Below are 24,245 nucleotides of genomic sequence, written 5' to 3'. Positions count from 1 at the left end.
TCGGGCCACCTGGAAGTGTAAAACCCTACTTCCTACTTCTGAGTTTGTATTAGCCAATGAATAAGTGTTTACAAGTTGCCGGGGGAGTCCCCGGGCGCTCTCTTCCTTCTCTGCTAAGTGGCTACTTGCTAAATTCGGCTAAAGACCCGAACTCTAACTCCACTGAAGTGCAATCTAGAGAGAATCCAACCCCCCGACCGTTGGCGCTGGTCCTCCTATTATACTCAAGGGGATATCACAGGTGCCTCGGTGCATGGAGGACAAGTGTCGGGCAAAAACCCTAGGCAGCTTGCCCTTGCTGCGCTGGCATGCATGCATGGTATGAAGCACTGTAACTCGGATTCACAGTGGGCCACTCACTGTGGGCTGACTTGACAGGGAATCACCCTTCTGTCGGAGCATTTAATGCTTGCTTGTGCCATACTCCACGCCCTGACCAGCCTTGTGCAAAAGGTGCCTGCCGGGCGGCCATGTGGTGCCAATACTCTGCTTGCTCTAGGCGCCGGCCTTGTTGTAAGCGCCTACGCTAGGGAACACCCTCCCCGGCAAGTGACCTCCTCGAAGAGCGCCCTGACGGGAACCTTCGTGCTGCCATCCGGGGCAACCCTCGCAGCCCGGCTAGTCCTGCCGGGCTGGTGGCTTCCCGGGCAGTTTGCACCGGGTTGCCCGGGGTGCAGTCCTTGCGGGGAGCAAGTGACGCGACCCATGCGTTGCGCAATGGTGGTACCCCGGGTGGCACTGGTGCGACACATAGACCATAGTAAAGTTGAGAGTTTTAAGTTAAACTCAGATACAAGTTTAGGGAGAATAAAGTGGATTTTTCCCTATTCTGAAATGGACAGTAGACATATCGATGCTCAACCCGATCTTGTCGCGCCGACAAACAAGTATATATAGGCTTTACTGATTTAGAAAAAACTTTGAAGGTGCTTATATCATTTCTGTATTACAATTGTAGATAGTTTATAAGCATGATTTTCCATGCCATTTAAATATGATATTCCCTCCGTCCAACAAAAAATGTCTCAAGTTTGTCAAAATTTGAATGTATCTAGACATGACTTAATATATAGATGCATTCAAATTTAGTCAAAGTTGATACATCCTTTGTTGGACGGAGCGAGTATGTTTTAATTAGAATGTAGTAGTACGCTACAGAAATGCCATGTGGCTGAGTTTGAAGGGTTGATTGACTTCCTTTTCGGAAAAGAAAATAGAAATGTCTACGCTTCCCTTGAACCTGTCATTTGTACGGATGCAATTTCCTTGCACATATTAATAAAGAAATAATGTTTCACCTTTTTTAACTAGAAATTGATTTCTTCATTCACCTAACTCGAACCAAACAACAAAATCTTGATGTCCATAACGTACAAGAAAACCCTTCTTCCTCGAGCGATGCTAATAGTGACCTTGTGCAAGATTGTATATACTAATCCATTTACATGATTAGCTCTCAAAATATCTTTTAATTTATCTGTTGTGTAGGGAACTGCTTACGTACCACCACAGTGTGTTCATGTCCAGGGTAGTTCTCGTCTTTGGCGTGAAGGAAACTACTATAGAAAAATAAGCATTTTTATAGAGAAAAATATTCAAGAAAAACGGTTCCAAACTTTGTAAACAAGATTAACCAATCCCTAAATTATAGACCTGCATTGGGAATTTCCATCTTGTCAAATATTCAATGTGAGAGCTACAGGCCACACGTGCGATGATTAAAGCAACTGTGACACGACCTGTAGGCGACCTAGCTTAATCAAGCAATCATGGGTTCGTTAAGCTAGTGATCATGAGTAGGTGTAGGCCAGGGGTTTCTGTTAGTACAGCGCCATCAAGGCTTTCCTCTTTTGTCGCCTGATCAAGATAAGTATCCGTGATTTTGGCCTAGATCGATTGAGCACTTAATTATTCTCCACTCCTCTCGCTGAGAGAGACAAAGGAATGGGAGTGATTGCAACAGGGTTAATTAGCCATGTGATGCAGCATCATATATATCTTGACGTACTGCTGTTTGCTTTGTGCATGGAGAGCGATATATATCATGCTTTCTCGTGTATAGTTGTGTTTTTTAGAAAAAAAATTTAAAAAACACAACTATACTCGAGAAAGCATCCTTTCTTAGCACTGAGTCAGAGACTTCGTAAAAAGTTAAAACATGAAGAATGTTTCTACTCTAATTTATTAGAATGAGTACATGTAAATACAATGGGATACGAGTAGCGTCCAATCATGAACCGGAATTTATGTCGAACAACAGATTCGTGTTTCTCCACGTTAGCATCCCTTTCCTCTTCAATGAAACAGACATCAAAAGCAAGAAAAACTGTATTGGGTTTTCCTCATGAATACTCACCCGACGATGCTTTTGGCGAGTTTGCGACTGATTTGCAAGGCTGAAGAAGGGAAATCGCAATCCCAAATCCAAACGAAATCTAAAAAAAAACGTGTGAAATCATAAGTGATGTGTAACATTGGCAAATATTTTAAGTGAAATATTGATGTGGATACTTTGAATAATATAAATACTTATGTGATGACATGTATCATGTTTTGGACTTACTACTTTTCTAGTGGTGTGTTGATCCATTATTTTCTTATGTGAAAACATGACTTGAGTTGTGTGGAACTTTTCCTGAGTCAAATCGTGGACTTGTGCTCGTACTGGTTATTTATGTGTTCACTTTCAGGTGTTGCCGGAGCTAGAGGAACGTGGTCGATGATGGGATCGAGGGACGAAACTTGGGAGAAGCTGAGGTCGAGGGATCAAGCTCATGCGGGACGTTCATGCGAAGGAAAAATGGAAGTGAAGTTTACGATGATCCGGGAGGGTACCGGTTTGTCATATGTTGTCTATACCGGAGATGTACGGTATTGGAAATACTATTCGACACGTGATGGTCGAGTTTCGAAGACATCACAATGAGAGTTGATGGCATGAAGTGGCATCGACGTGACGAAACCTAGGTCCAGTCCTGTCTGGTTGAGAGCTGTTAAAGACTGAACGGTAGGGTCCGCAAGATGGTGTCCGATGGAAAAGTTCTCCACATGAAAGTTGTTAGCGTCATCGAGACGAACAACTTTGCTTTTGGAGTTATCTCAATCCGAGGTCGCATGTGGGCTCCACGGGCAGAATATGGACCGGAACAGAGGAGTTCGTGTTGGATTCGAACTCGGTTTAGAATCACGAATTTTCCCTTATAAATAAAGGGCATCTAGGCTACGGTTTTAGCAAGGACGTGAGGTAACTCAGAACTTTAGATCTAGGTCAATTCTTGAAGAGTTCTTGGATGCGTAGTATTTTGTAATCGATCGACATTGTTGCAATAAAGAGATTCGTTGGCGGTGTCATCTCTGTTCTTATCGGATCTTCGTGAATTCTTCGTGCTAGATCTTTCTAACACTTTGTTGTGGGTTCATCACGAGTTCATAATAATTTTCTACAGGTTTATCACGAGATCAAGAAAAGATCGCGATTACTTCATCTTTCTTATTATTCCTCGAAATTGGTTTTATATTAATCCTCGTAACTTTCTGTCGGCTGTTACTGTTTTGATCATATCTGTTGATTGGTACATCCGATTGAGCTGATTCTTGTTGCGTTGGTTAGACAATTTCAATACTGTTCTTTTGCATACTCATACGTATTTTTTGGTTCATCCAATCAAAAGTTACGTCTCTTTTACTATCACGGACAGAAAGGTGATTTAGGGTTTGAACTTTCGAGAAATTTTTTAATTTGCTTCCGCGCAATCATTCACCCCCCCTTCTGATTGCCTATCTTGATCTCACAAAACAGAATTGCTTGGGCTCAGTCGCCTGAGATTTTGTTTTTCTCAGTCGATTTTCTTCCGACCCTATGATGGTTTTTGAGATTCGTGCTGGCTTTTTTTTTTGTTTTCGTGTGTGGTCCTTTCCTTTCTTTGGCTGGGATTCGTGTCGGGAACTGCAGTTCTCCTTGCCGTCGCTGCGGGATGGGGAGGAGAGAAGCTCTGCCGCCCGCCCATGGCTCCTCCGCCCCCGGTTCGACGGCCCCTCTCGCGCCGCCTCTCCGCGCCTGATGGCCTGCCCCGCCTTTCCCCGCCCTGACGGTCTCGTCCACCTGCCTCTGCCCCGCCCCGATCTGACGGCATCCCTCACCCCACCCGCCTCTCCCCAGCCCTAGTCCAACGGCCTCCCTCGCCCTGCCTCTCCGAGCCCCGACGGCCTCGTCCGCCCGCTGCCGCCAGACTCTAGCAGCCATAGGTATGTATTTTGCTTCTGTTTTTTTTTCTGAAATTTGTGATGTGCTCTGCAATTGAGTGATGTGTGTGCTACCTAATTGTGCAAATTCTTGTTGATTGGGGTGATCTGTTGTGCAATTTCACAGGATTTGATTATTGCGCTTTGTATTTTGTGAGGAGTAAAATACACCTGCGGTCCCTATTCTTTTGCGAAAGTGTCAAGTAGGTCCCTCATCTTTGAAATGCACATTTGGGTCCCTTATGTTTGTTAAGTGGTTCATCCCAGGTCCCTCGCGTGTATGCACAGGTTCGCCGCGTGACGTGGATGCCACCTATCCTTTGGGCCCACACGTCAGGCGACGACGTGGCATGCAATCTTACAGAAAACCCCCCCAACCTATTCTCCTCTCATTTTCGCTCTCTCCTTCTCCTCCTCCCCAAACCGGCGTTCGACGAGGCGACTAGGCGGTGGAGGGGGCTGGCGGCGCTGGCGCGATTGCTTGGCGGCAGAGTTCGCCGCCGGTGAGATGGAACCAGTCCGCCGGCTGCCAGGGGCACCACAACCGCAGTAGGGTATGAAATCCGGCTATTCTCAACCCTAATCTCTCCGATTCCAAACCCTAACCTCGTCGGTCCTTTCGATTTGGTCGGTTCTCCTGTAGTGGGTGATGAGTAGAACAAATTTGTAACATAAATTTTGTCCTTTTCATTGGTAGGAATAAGTGACATGATTTTCTCTGTGGAAATCCATCATGGGGGGTTCTTTTGCGGATTTGGCATGAATAAGAGCTATGTAGATGGACAAATTGACTACTTTGATGGATGTGTGGTGGATACATGGTCGCCTCTGTGGCTTAAGGATTTCATAGAACAGCTAGGATATGATCACTCCAAGTGCAAGGTGTATTGGTTGCTCCCTGGGAAGAATCTTGATGATGGGTTGCGCATCATTGACCGTGACATAGACACTTTAGGCATGGCATCTGTGGTTCCCAAGTTTCAGTCCTTCTCACTGTATGTGGACCATAAAGATGATTTGTATAGCAACATTGTCCTGGATGATGTTTGCATAGTTGGGTCACCAACTTTGCCTGCTGTTATCAGCCCAATGAAGCCTGGCATGAACATTCCAGAAAGGAGCAGCCCAAGAGCGAAGAGAAAGATGTTTGCAACAGATGTTGAAGAAGATAGCAGTGGCAGCAGTTCTGATGACAGTGGATCCGAATGGTTTGACTCTGACAATGAGTTATAGAAAGATAATGATGATCTTTTTGAAGATTGTGTAGATCACGACCTGTATGAGAAGAGTGCACAAAGAAAGAAGAAAGCAGCAGACTCTGAAAGTGAATATGATTCAGAAGAGATGGACTTGCCATTCAAAGAAGATGAATCAGAGAATGAAGAAGTCACAGTAGTTGATGCAGCAGGAAAGAAACAGAAGAAGAAGAAAAAGAAAGTAAAGCTTACAACATTCAAGGCTGAGAATATGAAAAAGGTGAGTTTCCAACTAGGCATGGTGTTCCCCACAGTTGTGCATCTTAGGAAGGCAATACAAGAATACATCATACAAAATAGAGTGCCTATCAAGTTTGCAAAGAATGACAAGAAGAGGATAAGGGCTCATTGTGATGAAGACTGCTCCTGGTTTCTATTTGCCTCACCTGACAATAGGACAGACAGTTGCGTTGTGAAGTCCTATGTTGGGAAGCACACATGTTCTAGGGAATGGGAACTGACACAGTTTACAGCAAAGTACCTAGCAGCCAAGTACTTGGAAAAATTCAGGGCAGATGATAAGATGTCACTAAGGAATTTTGCTAGAATAGTCCAAGCAGACTACAACATGACCCCATCTAGGAGCAAGCTTGCAAGAGCAAGAAGGCTAGCAATGAAGCAGATCTATGGAGATGAGCTGAAGCAATACAACTTATTGTGGGACTATTCAACAGAGATATCTAGTGAACTCCCAGCAGCGGCTGCTCTGGTGGCGGCGCCACTGGTCCTGCCTTCCTTCCTCTCTTCATTGCCGGCAGCAGGGGGATATCTAGTGAACTCTCGGCAGCAGGCGGCTAGGGTTGCCGGCGCTTCGCATAGGCACAGGCAGAGGAGAACGGGGGAGAAGGAGAAGGAGAGAGCGAAAATGAGAGGAGAATAGGTTGGGGGGGTTTCTGTAAGATTGCATGCCACGTCGTCGCCCGATGTGTGGGCCCAAAGGATAGGTGGCATCCACGTCACGCAGCCGAACCTGTGCATACACGCGAGGGACCTGGGATGAACCACTTAACAAACATAAGGGACCCAAACGTGCATTTTCAAAGATGAGAGACCTACTTGACACTTTCGCGAAAGAATAGGGACCGCAGGTGTATTTTACTCTTTTGTGAGTGTTGTGCATTTGCCTGTGTGTGATGGGAGAAATTGATAAGGGGATGCCTCAAGTAGGTATGCGGTTCAAAAATCCAGACGAAACTTGGGTGTTTTGGGTTGCATATGGGGGTCGTGCAGGGTTTGATGTGAGGAAAAGAAACAAAAATGTTAGCAAGTTAGATGGTAAGTAGTATTATGGAGATTTGTTCACCCGTGATATTTATGATGAAGCTTCTCTAGCATGTACAAACTTGTTAGATATTGTTTTGGACAATGTTGACCAGTATTTTTCACAGGGTTGACTATAGTATTTTGGATTTTGTTGCTAGCTAGTCTTTTATGGCCTAAGTGTACAAGTAAAATGGACAAACTTATGTACTTAATGATCATTGTTCAGATCATACAACAGATAGATTCCGATGCTTCAAAATTTCAATCGATGAACTATTGTTGGTAATCTATTTGTTGTACTATTGTTCAGATTTCAACTGCTCGGTCGTATAACATGTCCTTATAAATGTTTGTTGCACTTCTGTTCTTCTAAACCTGTTGCTGCTGGCTGCCGCATGTATGTGTTGTATTTAAGATTGCTTCCGGCTGTCCGGTTTCAGGGGATGGTGGATGAAAGGGTGCAGGGCACACGGTGGGGGGTTTGACTATTTTGGTCTTTGTCTTGTGACCTTTTTCTCTCCTTCCGCTGCCCCTCACCCCGCACACCGTCTGTTCGTGTTCGTCCTCAAGCTTTCTTGTCGCCGCCGCCGCCTCCAGTTGCCCATTTTTGCTGAGTTTAGATCTTGACGGCGAGGGTGCTCGGTTTTCATCTTCTTGCAGTCAGGTGCTTTCCTTCGCTCGTATTCAGGTTTCATTCTTAAAGGTTGCGATGTTGCTAGCAGCGTGGTGGGAGAGGTCGTGGGTGTGGGGGAAGCGGTAGGGTTCTTTTCCGAGCCCCATCTTTGCTTTTTCTGTTGATGTTTAGGGGGCGCGCGCTTCATCATCGATCTATCGATTGTAGATTCCGCCTGTTCACCCCGTTGTGTTTTAGGGTTTGGGCCAGGGGGAGAGGCGGTGTGATTTTTTCTGTGTTTTTTGCTGGCTTATTCTAGTGAGGTAGGGTTAGCAAGTGCGCGAGTTTTTGATAGCGCGAATCTTCAAAGATAGGACGTGGATTGGGGGGGGGGGGGGAGCAACCATGTATGGAGATGTTTTGTTCAGAAGTACTGCTGTGAAGTTTAGGTCTTTTTCAGCTACCATCACTGTTTGTGATTAGATCATGAGAGTAGTGAGTATGTTTTTTTTTTCAATCAAGTAGCAACCTCCCAATAGCCCATTTATATTTGGCAGACGCAATTTTTGACTTGTTTAAATTGCAGCTGCAATTTTGTTCTTTTTTTTTCATCCACAACTTAATTTTGGCCGGCTCTGCAAATTTTATTCGCGAGTTGCAGTTGCAATTTGGTCATTTTGCAGCTGCAATTTTGTTCTTATCTTTTTGCGGCCGCAACTTAAATTTGGGCAGCTCTGCAATTTTAATTAGTGAGCTGCAGCTGTAACCTGGACGCTCTATATTTTATGGTTAGTGGCAGACGCAATTTTGATTTGTTTAAATTGCAGCTGCAATTTTCTTTTTATTGCAGTTGCAACTTTAATTTGGACGGCCCTGCCATTTTTATTCGCAAGTCGCTCTGCAATTTTGGTTGCCTCTGCAAAATTATGGTTGTTTGGCAGCCGCGATTTTGATTTGTTTAAATTGCGGCTGCAACTTCGTTCTGATTTGCAACTGCAACTTTAATTTCGACAGCCCTGCAATTTTTACTCGTGAGTAGCAGCTGTAATTTTTAAATTTGATCGCGTGTGCATTTTCTCTGGTTATTGCTGCTGTAGCTGCATTTTTTATAGTTGTAATTTTGTTTTTTTGCTGCAGCCGCAACTTAAATTTGGACGGCTCTGCAATTTTTATTCACGAGTTGCAGCTGCAATTTGGTCGCCTTTTTGCAGCTGCAATTTTGTTCTTATTTTTTGCAGCCGCAACTTAAATTTGGCCAGCTCTACAATTTCAATTCTTGAGTTGAAGCTGAAATCTGGTCCCCTCTGTAATTTTATGGTTATTGGCAGCCGCAATTTTGATTTGTTTAAATTGCAGCTGGAATTTTCTTTTTATTGTAGTTGCAACTTTAATTTGGACGGCCCTGTCCTAGGTGCCCCTCAACAACAAATGATGTGCAACTCACCCCAATTTATAAATTGGTACTCCCTCCGTTCCTAAATACTAGTCGTTGTTTTAGTACAAATTTGCACTAAAATGGCGACAAGTATTTAGGAACGGAGAGAGTAATTTTTTTTGTCTAATTCATCACAGGGCTCATGACAAGCGGAAGTGTTAGGAGAAATGAAATTTAGATATACCTATAATCTTCTGACCGACAAGACTGATGAGATATGGAGCAGTGGAACCCTAGGGAACCAAATATCCCGTTCTTTCTCAAAAGATGAAATTCCAAGAATAAGAATCAAGTTCTGCAACCAGCTCTTCTTCTGTGCTGCAAACATAATTGAACAATCAAAATTCTTGGTTCAAAATCTCAACTCATCAGTAAGTTGTACTTGCCTTTGATTTTTTTTCTTACAATTACTTGAATTTTAGGCGTCTAGTGGTTATTAATTTTTCATTGTACGTTTTTTGTTTCTAAACCGGCTGTACATTCAAGGCTGATTGCCGGGAAGAAGTGGCGCTCTTCGTGCACAAGGATGTGATGCAATAAAATAGATACAAGAGCTGTACTTCTTTCTGTAGAAACATACTAGGTCTTTTGTACTACAGATACGTGCAGCTGTTGTATGTTTCTTTTTGTGCGCTGAACAACGCGAACTTGTGTTTCGTCGTGTGTGTTTTTTCCTATGAGTTTATAAATTCATAGCGCAAAAACATATTACATGGGACACAAACCATACGCGCTTGTTGAACTGCATGTACTTTACTTCACCCTATATGTTACTACAAATTATCTGCTAGTCTATTTTTTCTTCTGTTTTTTGTTTATGTCCGGACCAAACTAACGGGGGAGGGCTTACACACAAATGCTCATATGTGGATAGACACCACAGAGTGCAGCATAAGGTTCCCCGCGTTCGTGTTCTTTTATTTTTTTTGTGCAGATCTATTTTTAATTTTCTTCGACTGATAATATGCCCCCACCACAGAATACTTGTACGTCTGATGCTCACAGTTCAGCAAGGAAGAAACAAATCACAGAGACAGGATCTATATGCTTCATATGTTTTTCAGGTACGTTTTGCTTCAGTATAATAAAGTCCTTTCTGTTAACTCTATGTGCGCAAGTATTTTTATTTTCTATTTTGTTTCTAGCGCCAATAATTGTATAGCTAGACCAGCAATATCTGCATATACCAGCATTACAAACCATACGAACAGAGTTGAGTCTTGCTTTTTCTGCGCCCTTGTAGGAGTGAGCCAATAGTTGACAGATTTTCAGAATTTATAGACTCGATGTGTTTCTGCAGTGTTCTGTGTGTCATCTTCCTCCTCAATATCTTCTTCATATTCTTGTTCACAAGAAATGTCATTACACCCATCACGTTCAGTTATCATGACATCCTGTTCTGAAAAATCCAACAAAGCAAGTTTATGTATAAATATTGAAGCTCATAGATCTTAGATAAAGTAAGGATTATGAAAATAGTTTTAACCTCAGTCCCCATAGGCTCATGTTGTAAATGGCTGTAACGTGGAAATACGGGCTGCTGTAGCATCTTAGTGAAAGAGCGATAAATAGGTCCTAGGAAACTATCATCATCTCCAGACACAGTCATTGGTGATTTGCTTGCAGCATTTTTGTATTTGCACTGCCAAAGGAAGAGTGAATTGTCAATAGTTTCTTGTTTTTTTAAGCTGCTTTTGTAATGTATTTCATTTACTTTATAGGATAAAAACCAAATAAGAAACTTACTGAGATGTTGTTATCCTGGCTGCATTTGCCTTCATATTGTTTTGCCTCAGGGTACAAGCCTGGATCGAAAATCTTCAAACACATTTTCTTGATTTTTGCTTGTATCAAAATCGTTCTTGCCATGTAAAAGCATTAGAGAGAGATATCAGTGTTTTTGTTTCTTTTCTCATTACATGATTATCCTGCAATTATATATTTTTTCCCATCAGGCAAACAACAAAATTCTGGAATGCAGGAAGCAAAAGGCTAAAAGGAATACCTGTGAAAGGTAGCATGGATCGATCCCAGGTTCATTGGTCCCCTGTGTTTCTCGATTGGCTTGTACATCTTTGCAGCGGTCCTGTTACAAATTTTGATTTGTGTGGCTGTAGCTTTATGTTTTTGCTCTATCATACAGGCCTAAGCAGATCAGGCAGCGCAGGCATAGAATTGCCACTGATGCTAACAGGTAATGTCAAATGGACTACAACTTTTGCTGAGAATTTTTCATTCAAGATTTTTTAATGCAACATACAACAATACCTTGGGATGTTGTTCTTCTTGTCCTACCGTAGAGATTGTTGCAGTCCCCAACAAAAATTCACCATAACAGCCCATGATGCCTGCATGTATTTTTTTTTCAACGACGGAGCAAATGAGAAAATCGTTGTTAATGCTGATTCTCTTGGTTTTTGTTCTTTCTTTCTGTGTTTTCTTGTAAACTACGATTAAGTTGCCTGAGGGTATCCCACCTTTCATCTGGTCCGTCTGTTCAAGATCCAACGGCTTAGGTATGAGGTTTTCAGATTTGCACCAGATCAATGTTTTCACCTGATACTTCCCTGTGCTCCTGAGAGCTGCAGTTAGCTATTTTAACCGGTATCTCGACACGTAAACAAGCATTAAAGTTCATCGGTCAGTCCATACTCTCATTCTCGCTGGGCTGATGGGCCACCGCGTTCTGCTAGATTAGTATGGGGCGTCGTTGCCAGTTTTCGTAAGAGAAAGATAATAAGGATTCTGGGCTGTTCAAGGCCCAATAACCATCAACAACAGCCCGTTTAAGGTGCCTTTTTTTTCTATTTAAAGCAGATTGGCTAGATAATGTGTGTACTCCTTAAGAAGCGTCACATTATATCATTTGGTAACCACTTTGAAATATAAGATAACCAAAAGTATTTTTTTCTAGAATATTTCAATCCTTCTCTTAAATCTATCTACCATAGCTTGTCGTTTGTTTTTAAAATCAACAAACTTATCTTGACAGCGTAAACCCAACTGACTTTATATATATGTCATTTATTCAACATGGATACATGTTGATAAAAAAATGGAATACGAGAGAAGCTAGCATCCAATCATGTGTTTGGAAACTATAGATGGGCAGCCACGTAGCATCTCTTTCAATGAAACAGACATGAAAAGCAAGAAAATTAAACCCCACTGGATTAGACTCCAGACTGCGAGAGTACTCGCTCTGTGTCCTTCGCGAGTTTGCCAGACACTCCAAAAGTGAGGAAAAAGGAATCTAGTCCGAAATGCTCACGAAATCTCCAAACGAATGCATGAGAGGATGGGCTTGTCAGACAAGCTGTAGGCCACCCAGGGCGGCCCGAAGCCGACCAGGAACGATCCTCTACAGCAAATGGGATCGCAGTACAGGGAAGCGATCTGAGCCGTTAATCACGCTCTGGCGTACAGGTCATTTGTCATCAACCAAGATTAAGTGCTTGCCTCCTTATTGGTCAAGCATATAGCGGAACGATCCTATAGAACAGATCCTGTTCAAGTAAGGTCGTGCATCATAGCACAGCAGCTAGCTATTTAAACAGGTGTAGCTTCAACTAAACAAGCGAGGTGGTACTAATCATCCGCGTCCAACTCCCTGGTTTCCTCTCGCTGGTAAGTATGCCGTGATGGGCTGACAGGTTCCGCTGATTCTTATGTGACCTCGTTGCCAGTTTGTTTTACGCAGAGGAGAATAGGGGATCTGGGCCGTTCAAGGTTGTTTTACGCAGAGGAGAATAGGGGATCTGGGCCATAGACCAACAGCAGCCCGTTTAAGGTCCATCCGTTTTTTCTTGTTTATTACTCCTTCTGCCTTCCCTAAAAAAGAATTACTCCTTGTGCCTTTTTTTTTCATTTAAAACAGAAGTTGACTAATTAGATAATGTGTACACTCCATAAGAAACGTCATATTATATCATTTGGACACCACTTTGAACGTATAAGGTATTACTAGTCAACTAGTTTTTCCTCGGGATAGAAAATGGGAAGAAGGAAAAAATAACCCAATACATTATGCACTCCGTAAGAAACGTCATATTGTATCATTTGGACACAACTTTCATGAAAATATAAGGCATTACTAGTCAACTAGTTTTTCATCAGTATAGAAAATGGGAAGAAGGAAAAAATAATCCAATACATTATGCTGCATATGCAGGTCGAATGTAGTTCATTTTGGTCTAAATGAGATCCCCCCACCCTTCTCGAAAAATAAAATAAATAGATAATATTATATCCCACCCAAAAAGAAAATTGAATTAAATTCAAGTTACTAGCTTTTATCCGGAATTGAGCTCCTGCTGTCAACAAAAAATGAAGTGACAGTGCATGTCCAAGCATTACACGGCACGTCTAATAATTACTAACGTCAAGATCATCGTGCATGGGAGAAGGACTCTGATCTCAATTAGCAACGTTTTCAGGATGACATATGCATCCTTTTATTCCTTTTGTACGTACACATGTGTGCATGTGCATGGGAAAAAGTTGCTGATTAGATGTTGTCATGCATGCGCTGATGCGCATGGTTATACCTGTTCCTTTGACAAAACCAACGCCACGTAATTTTCGCAAAGCTCTTTGACTTTTTCACAGGACGATAAGATATACTCTCTCTGATCATAAATTGTTGTCAAAATATTGCATGTCTCTAGACTTTTTTAATAATAGATACATTCACATTTGGTCAAATTTGAATTAAGAATTTAGGATCAGACGTATCAGCCACTGAATTTTAGGAAACCCATAAGTGTCGTTCAAACGACAACGAACTTTCCGGTGTTAGTACGATCTCTCTTCGAACACGACAAGTTACATTTCGTTGAGATGATAATTTTGTGCCGAATGACGTGTACCGACATATTTTTTATGTGATATATTAAGAATTTGTTTCTGCAATATGCACGCCGCAACTGAATAGCTAGATAACCCATATACACTCTTGCAAAAAAAAAGGTGCGCATGACCTTCTGTTGTTGTTCTCGACAACAATTAGAGTAAGAGGTGCCAATGCTCGATGGCACAAGTGCGGGTATAAAAGTAGGGCGTGTACGCCGGCTTTATAGCAAAGGTCGTCGTACACTTGGACGAGTTGACATGTCCATATTTTTGAATAGGTTCAGTCGACCGTGTGGGTGCGACTTAATCCTATGTTAGGAAAGGCTTCGAGGGGGTTGTTAGCCAAGGACTTGGGCCGAGCAAATCTTCCCGAGACACTTTTTGGCGAGAGGTTCGTTGGGGCCGCCTTGTACTTGGACTGAACGCATCTTTCCAAGTATTGAGGTTATGATAATCTCGAAACTCTAACCCAACCCCTTCTTCTTCGAGCTCGTACCAACCAAGGTTAGCTCGGAGGCTCGAAACTAGAGTCCCCTAGAAGGCTTCCTCGAGGCTGATCGACTTTCAGTCGAGAGCAGCGCGCGAGAGCGAACTTTAGAGGGAGCACTCTATCCCTCTCCCCTTGAGTTTATTCAAGTGAGAGTGAATGGTACATGCCTCCATGGCAGCGCCTTAGCAATCGATACACCAACTCTAGAGGGTTATTGATCACGCGGGGGCACGATCAACCTGACCACGAAGGTCTTTGTTCCTGCAAGCAATCGAAGAACAAGTAAGAACAAGATAAATAGCGGATGCAATCTAAAATTGCGAGTATACTATATCAAACCAATGTCTCAACGAGACGATAAGTTGGAGTCTTGACGACGGTAAAACAGGTGGTCTAACCGACACACGCGATTACACGAAAGTAGCAAAGATGGCTAAACTTTATCTAATCAAAATCCAAGGCTCCTTAGGGGGGGCTCATGGGGTATATAAAGGAGGAGGGAGAGATATTTTCGTCCACCTTGAGTAAGGAGGCCGAAATCCAACTCTATCTCTAACTTTTCTAACAAACTACAACTCTTTAGGAAACAGAAAAACAGATCCGTCAGCTTGTTTTGTCCATCACGGTCAGCACGAGTCGAATCTCTTGATTGGGCCAGATCCGTTGGAAAGGTCTTGTAATTACCTTTCCAACAAGTACTTATTTGCTTGATTTGGACTCCGGATGCAGCCTGGGTGATTAAAACAAATTCGGGTCTCCTGACAGCTCGGACCCGAATCGGATTCAACTTTAATTCGTGATATCTTTCTCTAGCAAGTTCCGAATCATGTGCCGTTTGATTTGTTGGAAAGTACACTTGAAATCCTTTCATCTCAGCTGTATGAATGATTGATTCTTGTTGGCCCTCCCGTTCGCCTCCATCGTATCTCATCTTGACCTTGGAATTGAAAAGTTCGACAAGATGCCTACGTAATAAAACGAGACAAAATAGTAGTAGCTCCGTCTCTTCATAAATATGACAATGAAAACAATTACTGCTTGAATTCACCTGATTATAAATCTTGTCAAATATTATAGAATAGGGTACCAAAGGTCGTATCCATGACTAACATGTCCATATCAATTTGTGGAACGTACGCTACATGCATGTCGTCACGATTTTAGTGACATTCTCATCTGCTCGGTACCACGCGGGGATCTCTAGAAATGCAGAGAATTAACCAGAGAAAGAATCCTTCAGAGAAATGCACGCCTTTCAAGAGAAGGCGGCCGTGGCACGCACATCGGCGAAGATCGAGAAAACTTGAGTTTGGAGCGAGGATTTCAATTGTGTAATTTTGCTTCTTGCATGCGTGCCGTAAATTCTACTACTCCTCTAATTCTCATCTCAAATTAATCTAAAAATAGATGCATTTAAAAAAAACATTTAGCTACAAGTGATATTTAGATAAAAAATATGTCACGGAGGGAGGTCATGGAGTAGTGACGTGGGGATAAAATGTCATGAATCTGAGCGATCAGAAAGGGCGAACCCAACAGCTAGAGGTCAACAACAGTCGCCTGGCCTGACCCGATCTGATCTGATCGGACGGACGCGCGCTCATCGGTCGCCGTCGGAGCTAATTTTCGATCAAACGATGCACGCACCTTGTCGCCGGCCGGGCCCCGGCGGTGATGTGATCCGATGAAGCCTTTTCTTTCCTCCTTCCTTCCGGCACCGATGAGACCCCTGCCGCGCTTAATTTAACCTATTCATCGTGGATTATAATTAATTAATTGCGTGACCAGACCACACAAATGATTGCTCACCATGGTTCTCCGTCGGCGGCATATGCATGCACTCGTGTTGGTGATTGCAATTGGAGCTCTTTTCCGCCGCATTTTTTTTTTATCGATCGCTCTCGCTGATTTTTAATTCCTGTATTCCATGTCCAGCAATTTTCAAGCGTGTCGATCGATCGAGGTGTAAAATATAATTAATTTACAGCAATCTCCGGTGTTCTCCGTCGGCATATGCATGCAACGATTTTAAATCTGATTTTGGCACATTCCATCTCGATCCGAGCTCGGTGGCGTGAGCTCAAAACCCGTGATGTTGAGGGGACAATGGACAGGGTGTGACTTACCGCTAGGACCACCCGGTTGTGTGGGCCTGGTACATAATTACAGTTCGAGTGCTGGGTCAGGTCGTCGCGTGGACCCGATAATCCAATCACTAGTACGGGGCAGTCAACTGTTAAGTTTGTTTGTTCCTCTAAAAAATAGTGGAGTATACTAAAATTTAACTAATGTAACATGATTTTTATGTCACAAAAATTACACCGTTAGAAAATAGAACATTTGAAGTTTCTAATCATATAATTTTTTTGATACAAAATTCATGTTAGATTAGTTAGATTTTCAAACTAGAGATGCGTGGAGGGCTCATATACCGGAACAGAGGGAGCACCTATTATCCTTTCTGACCTCCTTTTCTTTGCTTCGTCTCTTCATTTTTCTCGTAACCTCCTTTTCTTTGCTTATACCTCGTATTACTTGGGTGTGGTCACTGAGGTGATTATACCACTGGCTATGGCCTAAACCTTAGGTTTAATTTTTCGTGTTATGTCATCGATCAGACGGTCAATTCCTTTAGTGGAACAAGGTCTACCTCAATACCTCTCGATAGCGAAGAGTAGTAGTCTAGTGACTTCATCAAACTCCAAACTCCACGGTTCTTGTCTAGGTGAGTGCGTCTGTCGGCTGCCGGTGCATGCTACGTCTAGTAACCCTCCCTCCCCTCTCTTCCCTTTTAGGGCCACTTCGTTGCCCTTTCCGGTGGGGATTGACAGGAAAAGTTTGAAATTCAGTTCAATTTTCCTAAATTTCCTGTCAATCCCTGCAGGGATTGTTAGAAACGAACAAGGCCTTTGAGACCTCCATTAATTACCCTAAAAAGGACTTCCATTAATAATGGTATAGGGCAAGAGGATGTTTTCATGGGCATGCGGTATATATTTTAGTTAAGGTTGTGAGGCTTTGCCTAGCTAGGCTCGACTTAACGACGCCGTTGGGTGCGCCGTGCGCGTGTGCATCCATATTACATTCAAGTTTGAAAAGAACAGAGTTGAAATAAGATGAACAATTACATCTTTTTTTTTGGCGAATAGACTGGCCATACCGTTGGGTGCGTCTGTGCATCCATATTACATTCAAGTTTGAAGAGAACAGAGTCGAAATAAGATGAATAATTACATCGGGTTTTTTTTATATTTGCAGTCTTTTTTCTAGCAAAAATAGTAAGTGTGGTGAAAACCCTAAATGTCCCTTCGGTTTCAAAATTCTCCAAGCATTAATAAGGATTGTAGAGCCTTTATTTGAAGCTTTGTCTTTTTTTTCATGGGCCACGATTGAGGAATTTGTGTGAGTTCTCTTCAACGAAACATGCGGCCCTGAAATACATTTCTTCAGACATTCGTGAATCATGAAGGGATTCTAATATCATTCTGGAGGGTGAGGGAGCTCACCCACCACACCAATCAACAAGCAACCTCGCAGGATTTGGTGCCATGCAGCACACTCACCAGAATAAAAATAAACGTCTGAATCAATGGCACAAATGCAGCATCCAGCAAATACTCCTTGGTCAAGGTTTTAATTCTCTCTTTTCTTCCCAAGTTCCTTTGTGGTCAAGAATGGTCGACTTGACCAGTGGTAGCCGTGGCCTGTCAGCGCGTGTGTGCTTGACAGCTTTCTCTAGCTAGCTCGCAAGTGATCCAACGGACGCGGTTTCAACGCCCACCGATCAGGCCATCACTCTCTGTCCCACATGTCAGTGACGAGAAATTGATGGTGTAACATGCAGGGAAGCAAGGGCGTTTTATCCATAGCAATGATACGAACAGGAGTAAGAAGCTGCCAGAAATCATCAACAAGACGAGGAACCACTCCGTCGAGCTCGCGAGCTTTCTCAATCAAAATGACCAACATATATGCTGTAATGTTGAAGAAAATATGGGACAAAGGGTCCTCCTGACGCAAATCTTTTCGAGTTTGGAAAAATTTGCATGTAACATCGTTCACTTTGACCGCTACACTTTCTCTCGAGACGAAGCTCTCAATCCAAGAACACCATTTGGAGGAGAAGCCCTTCATCCCTAAGGTCTGGAATAGGAACGACCAATATAATTAACTTTATCATAAGCTTTCTCGAAATCAATCTTAAAGATGACTGCGCTTAATTTTTTCTGATGAAGCTCATGAATGGTCTCATGAAGAACCACCACTCCATCGAGAATATTGCGACCTTGCATAAAAGCCGTTTGAGTTGAGCGAACAACTTGGTACGCCACACCATTCGAACGATTATTAGCAATCATAGTGAAAATTTTAAATATAACATTCACGAGGCAAATGGGCCTATACTGCTAGATGCGATTAGCGTCTTTAACTTTGGGTAAAAGTGTGATTTCAGCCATTGATTTTTCTTACCAATAGATTCAGCCATTACCATTCAGGTGAGCTAACAGGTGTAATCTGATCCTGAATACTTTTTTTTACGAGGAAAAGACAGGTGTTTTGTGATTGCATTAAGAAGGGGGAATTGTTTACAGAATTACAAAAAATAAAAATTCTAAGCTGCCAAGGAGCAGCTCAGCTGTACAAAAAATCTAGCTATCTGCCTATCTCCCAAAAGCATTCTTGAACTGAGCCACATCTTCTCTGATCCTGAATACTGTAATTGGAGGAAGGAGTTTCACCGAAAACGCTTCCCTTTTTTTCTTTGCAGAAATCCGGGCAAGATAACCGACGGCGACAGGTGCCGCCTTCAGAGTTGTACGATATTGCCAGTTCGATGACGCTGTTCATGGCGTGACGCTGTGTGACCATATGCATGTTGAGTCCAATGGAAATGTGTCATTTTCCACTCAAACGCACGTCGAGGGCCTGGGGAAAAGAAAAACGAATCTGGGAAAACCGGTGACCACACTTGTCCACGAAAGCAACGGCCGGAGCCCACTCCGTAGTCTGTACTATTCCAAACTAGACTGGAAAGACGATGGAATAGATAGAAGACAGCATCCATGAAAGCAGGGAGCATTTTATTTTTTTGCTTCTTTGCTGCCGGAGAGGAAAAGAATATATCTCGGGCCAAAAGGGAAGAAGAAGCAGAGGCCAGCAATGTGAACTCAACAAACGCTAGTGCCATAGATACAACAACTGCCTTTTTTATTTTCGGTTTTGCCAAAGCCAACAACCGCAACATTAATCTCTCTTTCCCTTTTCTTCTTCCTTGCTTTTGGGTTAGTTAAATGGGAAGACTGAAGGGGCCGGGCCATTACTTTGTTGTTTGTTCGATTGTTATAAAGGAGTGGCGTTGTAATCAGTTGGTTGGATTGGGAATGAAAAAAAGGGAGAGATTTCATTTGGGATTTGGTTCATCATGCAACTTGTGCAACAAATTAGGGCGCTAATTGGTCCTCGTTGCTTGAGCTTCACAGTTGAGAGAAACGCGCCTAATGATGGGGGTTTGAAGTGGAATTGTATCAAGTTCTCAATCATGGAGGATTCACAAGAGCAATTATGCACAAGAATTACGACCTAGGTGCTCCATTCAACTAGGGGATTGCCTTTTTCGCCTCTCACCTTTGTAAGCTTTTGGATCAATAGCCAACCGTCCATGTCTTAATCTTGCTTCATGCAATGCACTTCCTTTGTTCCAAAATACTCTTCATTTTGAAATATCTTTATATAGGTAAAAAGAAATAGAAGGAGGAGATATCTTTTAACCTCTTCATATTCCAACGCAGTTTTAGCCATTTCATTAATTTAATTTATCCCTCGTGAATGTCACAAAAAAGTGCTAATTGATAAATAAAAATACAGCAGCCCAATTAAATCCTCTTGTTTTGTAATTTGTAACCACGCTTTGCAGAGGAAAACATTAAAATTTAGTGCCTCGGTGAGGAGGAATGATACATATGGAATGAAAGTGACTTGAGACGAATTGCATATATTTCACTCACACTCTTAATTTCTACGCCAACTCTAAAAGGACTTCCATTTCAAAACAAAAGAAGTATATATGGACTAGAAGCTTTTGTTACATTATGTTGACACTACAAACTTCCAATCCTGCAATTTTATGCTATGTCTTGTAATAATTTCGGATCATAGAGATTTACGGAGAAAACTGACTATCGGAAATCAGTATAACTAAATTAAATGTGGAATCGTAGGGGCCTTTGAGCCACCAAAATACCGTTTAATCTTGCTATCATAGGCAAGCGGAGATGATGAACTAGAAATGCAAAGGAATGAACCAATAAAAAACTGTTAAATATATGAATCAATACCCCTATTTGTACCGGTCATCTCTCGTTCCAAGAGGTCCAATCAAGTAATAATGTGATTAATTATCACAACCAATCACATGACATCCCCCCCCCCCCCCCCCCCACTAGCTAGCTCTCTCGCTAGCTAACCCAAAAATGACTAGTCTCTAAAACAAAAACCCCATGAAAGGGACTCCAACCACACGAAAAAAAGCATATAAATCAACCCAAAATACAATGCACATTTCCATCAATTCCCCCCAAAACAGAAAATACAAAAACCAAAAAGGCTGGCCACAGACAAATTGGAAAGCCAGCGGTCAACCTTGCAAGCAAGAAACCAAAATAAATAAACAAACAAAAAAGACATAGTATAAGAAGAAGAAGAAGAAGAAGAAGAAAAAACGTAAAGAAAATCCTGACGCGCAAACGCAGACGCGAAACCGTGTCAAACCAATAAAGGATGCCGCCCTATATATATACCCAAAATTCAACCCAGCCCACACCAATTCACACACACACATTCCATTTCCATCCAGAAGCACACACAACCATGACCGCCGCCGCCGTGTCGCCCGTGCTGGCCTTCGCCGTGCTCTTCCTCTGCTCCGCCGCGCAGCTCATCTCCGGCTGCCCGGTGCCGCTGCCGCACCAGACGGCCGACAACAACCCGCGTCTCCAGCGCGCCTACTCCGCTCTCCAAGCCCTGAAGCACGCCATCACCGACGACCCCAGGAACCTGACCTCCAACTGGTGCGGCCCGGACGTGTGCGCCTACTACGGCGTCTTCTGCGCCGCGGCCCTCGACGACCCTTGCTCGCGCGCCGTGGCCGGCCTCGACCTCAACCACGGCGACATCGCCGGCACCTTCCCCGACGAGCTCGGCCTGCTCACCGACATCGCCGTGCTCCACCTCAACTCCAACCGCTTCGCCGGCACGCTCCCGGAGACGCTCCCCAAGCTGTCCCTCCTCCACGAGCTCGACGTCAGCAACAACCGCCTTTCGGGCGGCTTCCCGCAGCACATCCTCTGCCTCCCCAACGTCAAGTACGTCGACATCCGGTTCAACAACCTCTGCGGCCCCGTCCCGCCCGCCATCTTCGACAAGAACATCGACGCGCTCTTCATCAACAACAACCACTTCGAGTTCGAGCTACCGGAGAATCTCGGCAACTCGCCGGCTTCTGTCATCGTGCTCGCAAACCTTGGGAAGCTCAGCGGTTGCATCCCTCCAAGCATCGGCAAGATGGCCGGGACGCTGAACGAGCTCGTGATCCTCAACAGTGGCGTGAAGTCCTGCATCCCGCAGGAGATCGGGCAGCTCAGGGAGCTCACTGTCTTGGACTTGAGCTTCAACGAGCTGCAGGGGACGCTCCCGGAATCCATGGCCGGGTTGCGGTCGCTGGAGCAGCTCGACGTGGCGCACAACGAGCTCTCCGGACACATCCCGGAGGCCATCTGCGCGCTGCCCAGGCTGGCCAATTTCACATACTCGTTCAACTACTTCTGCGGCGAGCCGGAGCGGTGCGCCGCGCTAAGGCGGAACGACGACCGGCAGAACTGCATCGCCGGAAGGCCCGACCAGCGGCCGGCCGACCAGTGCCTCGCCTTCCTCCACCGCCCGCCCGTGCACTGCGACCCGCACGGCTGCTTCGCGCACTACTGATCATGCCGATGAGTTTGCTTCCATCGGTGGAATGGAAGAAAGAGGCTCTGCCATTCTGGTGTGTGAATTGGAAGGGTAAATTCGTACACAGAGAGTAGTATCAATCAATCATCGTATATATATACACTGTAATTTTTTTATTTTTGGTTTTGTTGACAGACCGACAGAGAGGGTATTGGTAATAATGGAATTGTAGACATACTCCTACATTACACTATTCTTATTTATTCTTTTAGCAACCCACTGATCAGTGCTTCTTCTATGCTATGTACTCATATGGAGTAGAATTCAGTTTAATGGTTGTTACATTGATGAAAATTAGTTGACACTCCACTAATTTTCAACTGATTTACCTAGAAAAGCAAGGAGATTACATGTTTTTAGTACTTTGGTTGGCTTCCTTGGCTTGAAAGGGAGTTAACATGAATGATGATGCCACACCACTACCAAATTAATCAATACAGTAATATTAAACAGGTTAATTTTGTCCTCTCCAATCATCAACGGTAGGACGCAGTCAGGTCAAGGACGGCATGATAATAATATTTATCAGGAATAATCCAGTTGAAAGGGCACCAATTGGTGAGCAAGCAGGAGAAGAAGAATCAATGCCATGCACATCTGACAAGGATGGGGTCAAAGCTAGGTGGATTGGATTGTACCAAATTAAATTAAATTGAGCTAAACTAAGCTAATTAAAGCAGTAGTTGCTCATGGGTTCCAGCTGCAAAGAGATGAAATGATACATATGCACACATCAATCTTGCCTGGCTCCAGCTTACATACACTACAGTTGATACAGACACAGCCTAGCTGCTGTGGCTGCTGCTGCATTACTCCTACTCTGTTCTGTTCAATATCCATGTCCTTGTCATCTACACCCACATAAACATCAACAATACTGCTAAAACAAGAAAAAAGCAAGAGGTGAGCAAATTGCAGTACTGCCGCTACTTCCAAATTTCGTAGGTTTTAGGCAGGCAGGTATATGCCCAGCAGAACACGGCAGTCAGATGGAGTTCAGAGGCGACGGACCGGACGTCGAGACGGCGACGGCGGCGGGCTATGATGGCGACAACAACGTGGGGGTGAACATGTGGAAGGAGGAGCAAAGCAGTTGCCGTCTGAATCTTTTGCTGAACGTTTTCGTCGTCAGCTGGGAAGACAGGCTGGAAGGGGGAACCAGCCGGCCAAGAACTGGACAAAAGTGACCAAAATGACCCACGAAAGGTGACCAAATGGCAAACGGTATCGATCCTGCCAGCCGTTCGCCATTATGTATTTGTTAGGAAATAACATGCCTACTTGCCCCCATTAAACAAATGCCATGTCAGGTGGATGACAGGATCACTGTTAGTTAGCGCCATGTTTATTTATGTCAGAGAGAGAAGGAGAGAGGTTTAGTTATAGCAGTATTCCAATAATGCAAGGGTAGCATAGCAGGTAGGCCTAATGCTGCACTGTCCCATTGGCAGCAATGGCTTGATGGAGAGAAGACAGAAGCAGAGGGTGGTGCTCTGCTCTCTCTTGCCCACCAAGTGACAAGAGCCTACGAGCAACCCACCCCTAGCAAGCATACATAAATGAAACTCTTCAGCACAACAATATTAGACTTTACTGTACATTAATACAGAAACATGTACTGATGATGGCTGGTGCTACCTCTTTGTTCCTTCAAATCATCATCTGACATTTGGCAACTTGTCATCGATGTATGTCTGTTCCATTGTGGTCATGTGTAACTGAACGGAATCAGCGTCCGACAGACTCTTGCTAGATCTTAATAAACAGCAACTCCACTTAACAGTCTGATTTAGGTGGACCATGAAGAGAAATGTTTAACTTTGGTAGTGGTGGTACTAGGTCAGGAAGAGGAAGAGCCTGACATCTCAACACTCATTTACACTATTCTGAGACATAGTTGATGGCAGTTAGTACCACCTCCTTTACCTTTGTGTGCATGAATGGGATTGGGAAGGGCACATGCATGCAGGAAAGAGATGCATGACCAACTGAGACATAGTTTCCATGCTTAACAAAATCATAATTGATCTGCCTGGTGATGTGTTCATTCTGTTCAGGGAGGTGACCTGACACACACTGACAGAATTTTTG

At 43.6% G+C, this 24,245-nt stretch overlaps 1 protein-coding gene, 1 long non-coding RNA gene and 1 other non-coding gene across 3 annotated transcripts; 2 read left to right on the top strand and 1 right to left on the bottom strand.

Moving 5' to 3' along the window:
• Nucleotides 1-8,509: 8,509 nt before the first annotated feature.
• On the top strand, nt 8,510-9,529 carry LOC104581702. The gene is made up of 2 exons (XR_729805.1): nt 8,510-8,834; nt 8,947-9,529. It is a non-coding gene; the product is annotated as an uncharacterized LOC104581702 (long non-coding RNA).
• A 2,581-nt stretch (nt 9,530-12,110) lies between these two features.
• On the bottom strand, nt 12,111-12,333 carry LOC112270325. Its single transcript, XR_002962717.1, has one exon. It is a non-coding gene; the product is annotated as a small nucleolar RNA U3 (small nucleolar RNA).
• An 8,650-nt stretch (nt 12,334-20,983) lies between these two features.
• On the top strand, nt 20,984-22,448 carry LOC100838253 (leucine-rich repeat extensin-like protein 6). Its single transcript, XM_010229994.3, has one exon. The coding sequence runs from the start codon at nt 21,018-21,020 to the stop codon at nt 22,128-22,130; it is 1,113 nt and encodes a 370-aa protein (XP_010228296.1). The 5' UTR covers nt 20,984-21,017; the 3' UTR covers nt 22,131-22,448.
• The last annotated feature ends 1,797 nt before the right edge of the window (nt 22,449-24,245 follow it).

Source organism: Brachypodium distachyon, chromosome 1 (assembly GCF_000005505.3).
Source record: "Brachypodium distachyon strain Bd21 chromosome 1, Brachypodium_distachyon_v3.0, whole genome shotgun sequence".
NCBI classification, from domain to species: Eukaryota; Viridiplantae; Streptophyta; class Magnoliopsida; order Poales; family Poaceae; genus Brachypodium; species Brachypodium distachyon.
This window is presented reverse-complemented; position numbering and strand designations above follow the sequence as displayed.

What these genes read in the sequence shown, in the direction of transcription:
- LOC100838253 (XM_010229994.3), top strand. Translation starts at nt 21,018, where the DNA reads ATGACCGCCGCCGCCGTGTCGCCCGTGCTGGCCTTCGCCGTGCTCTTC.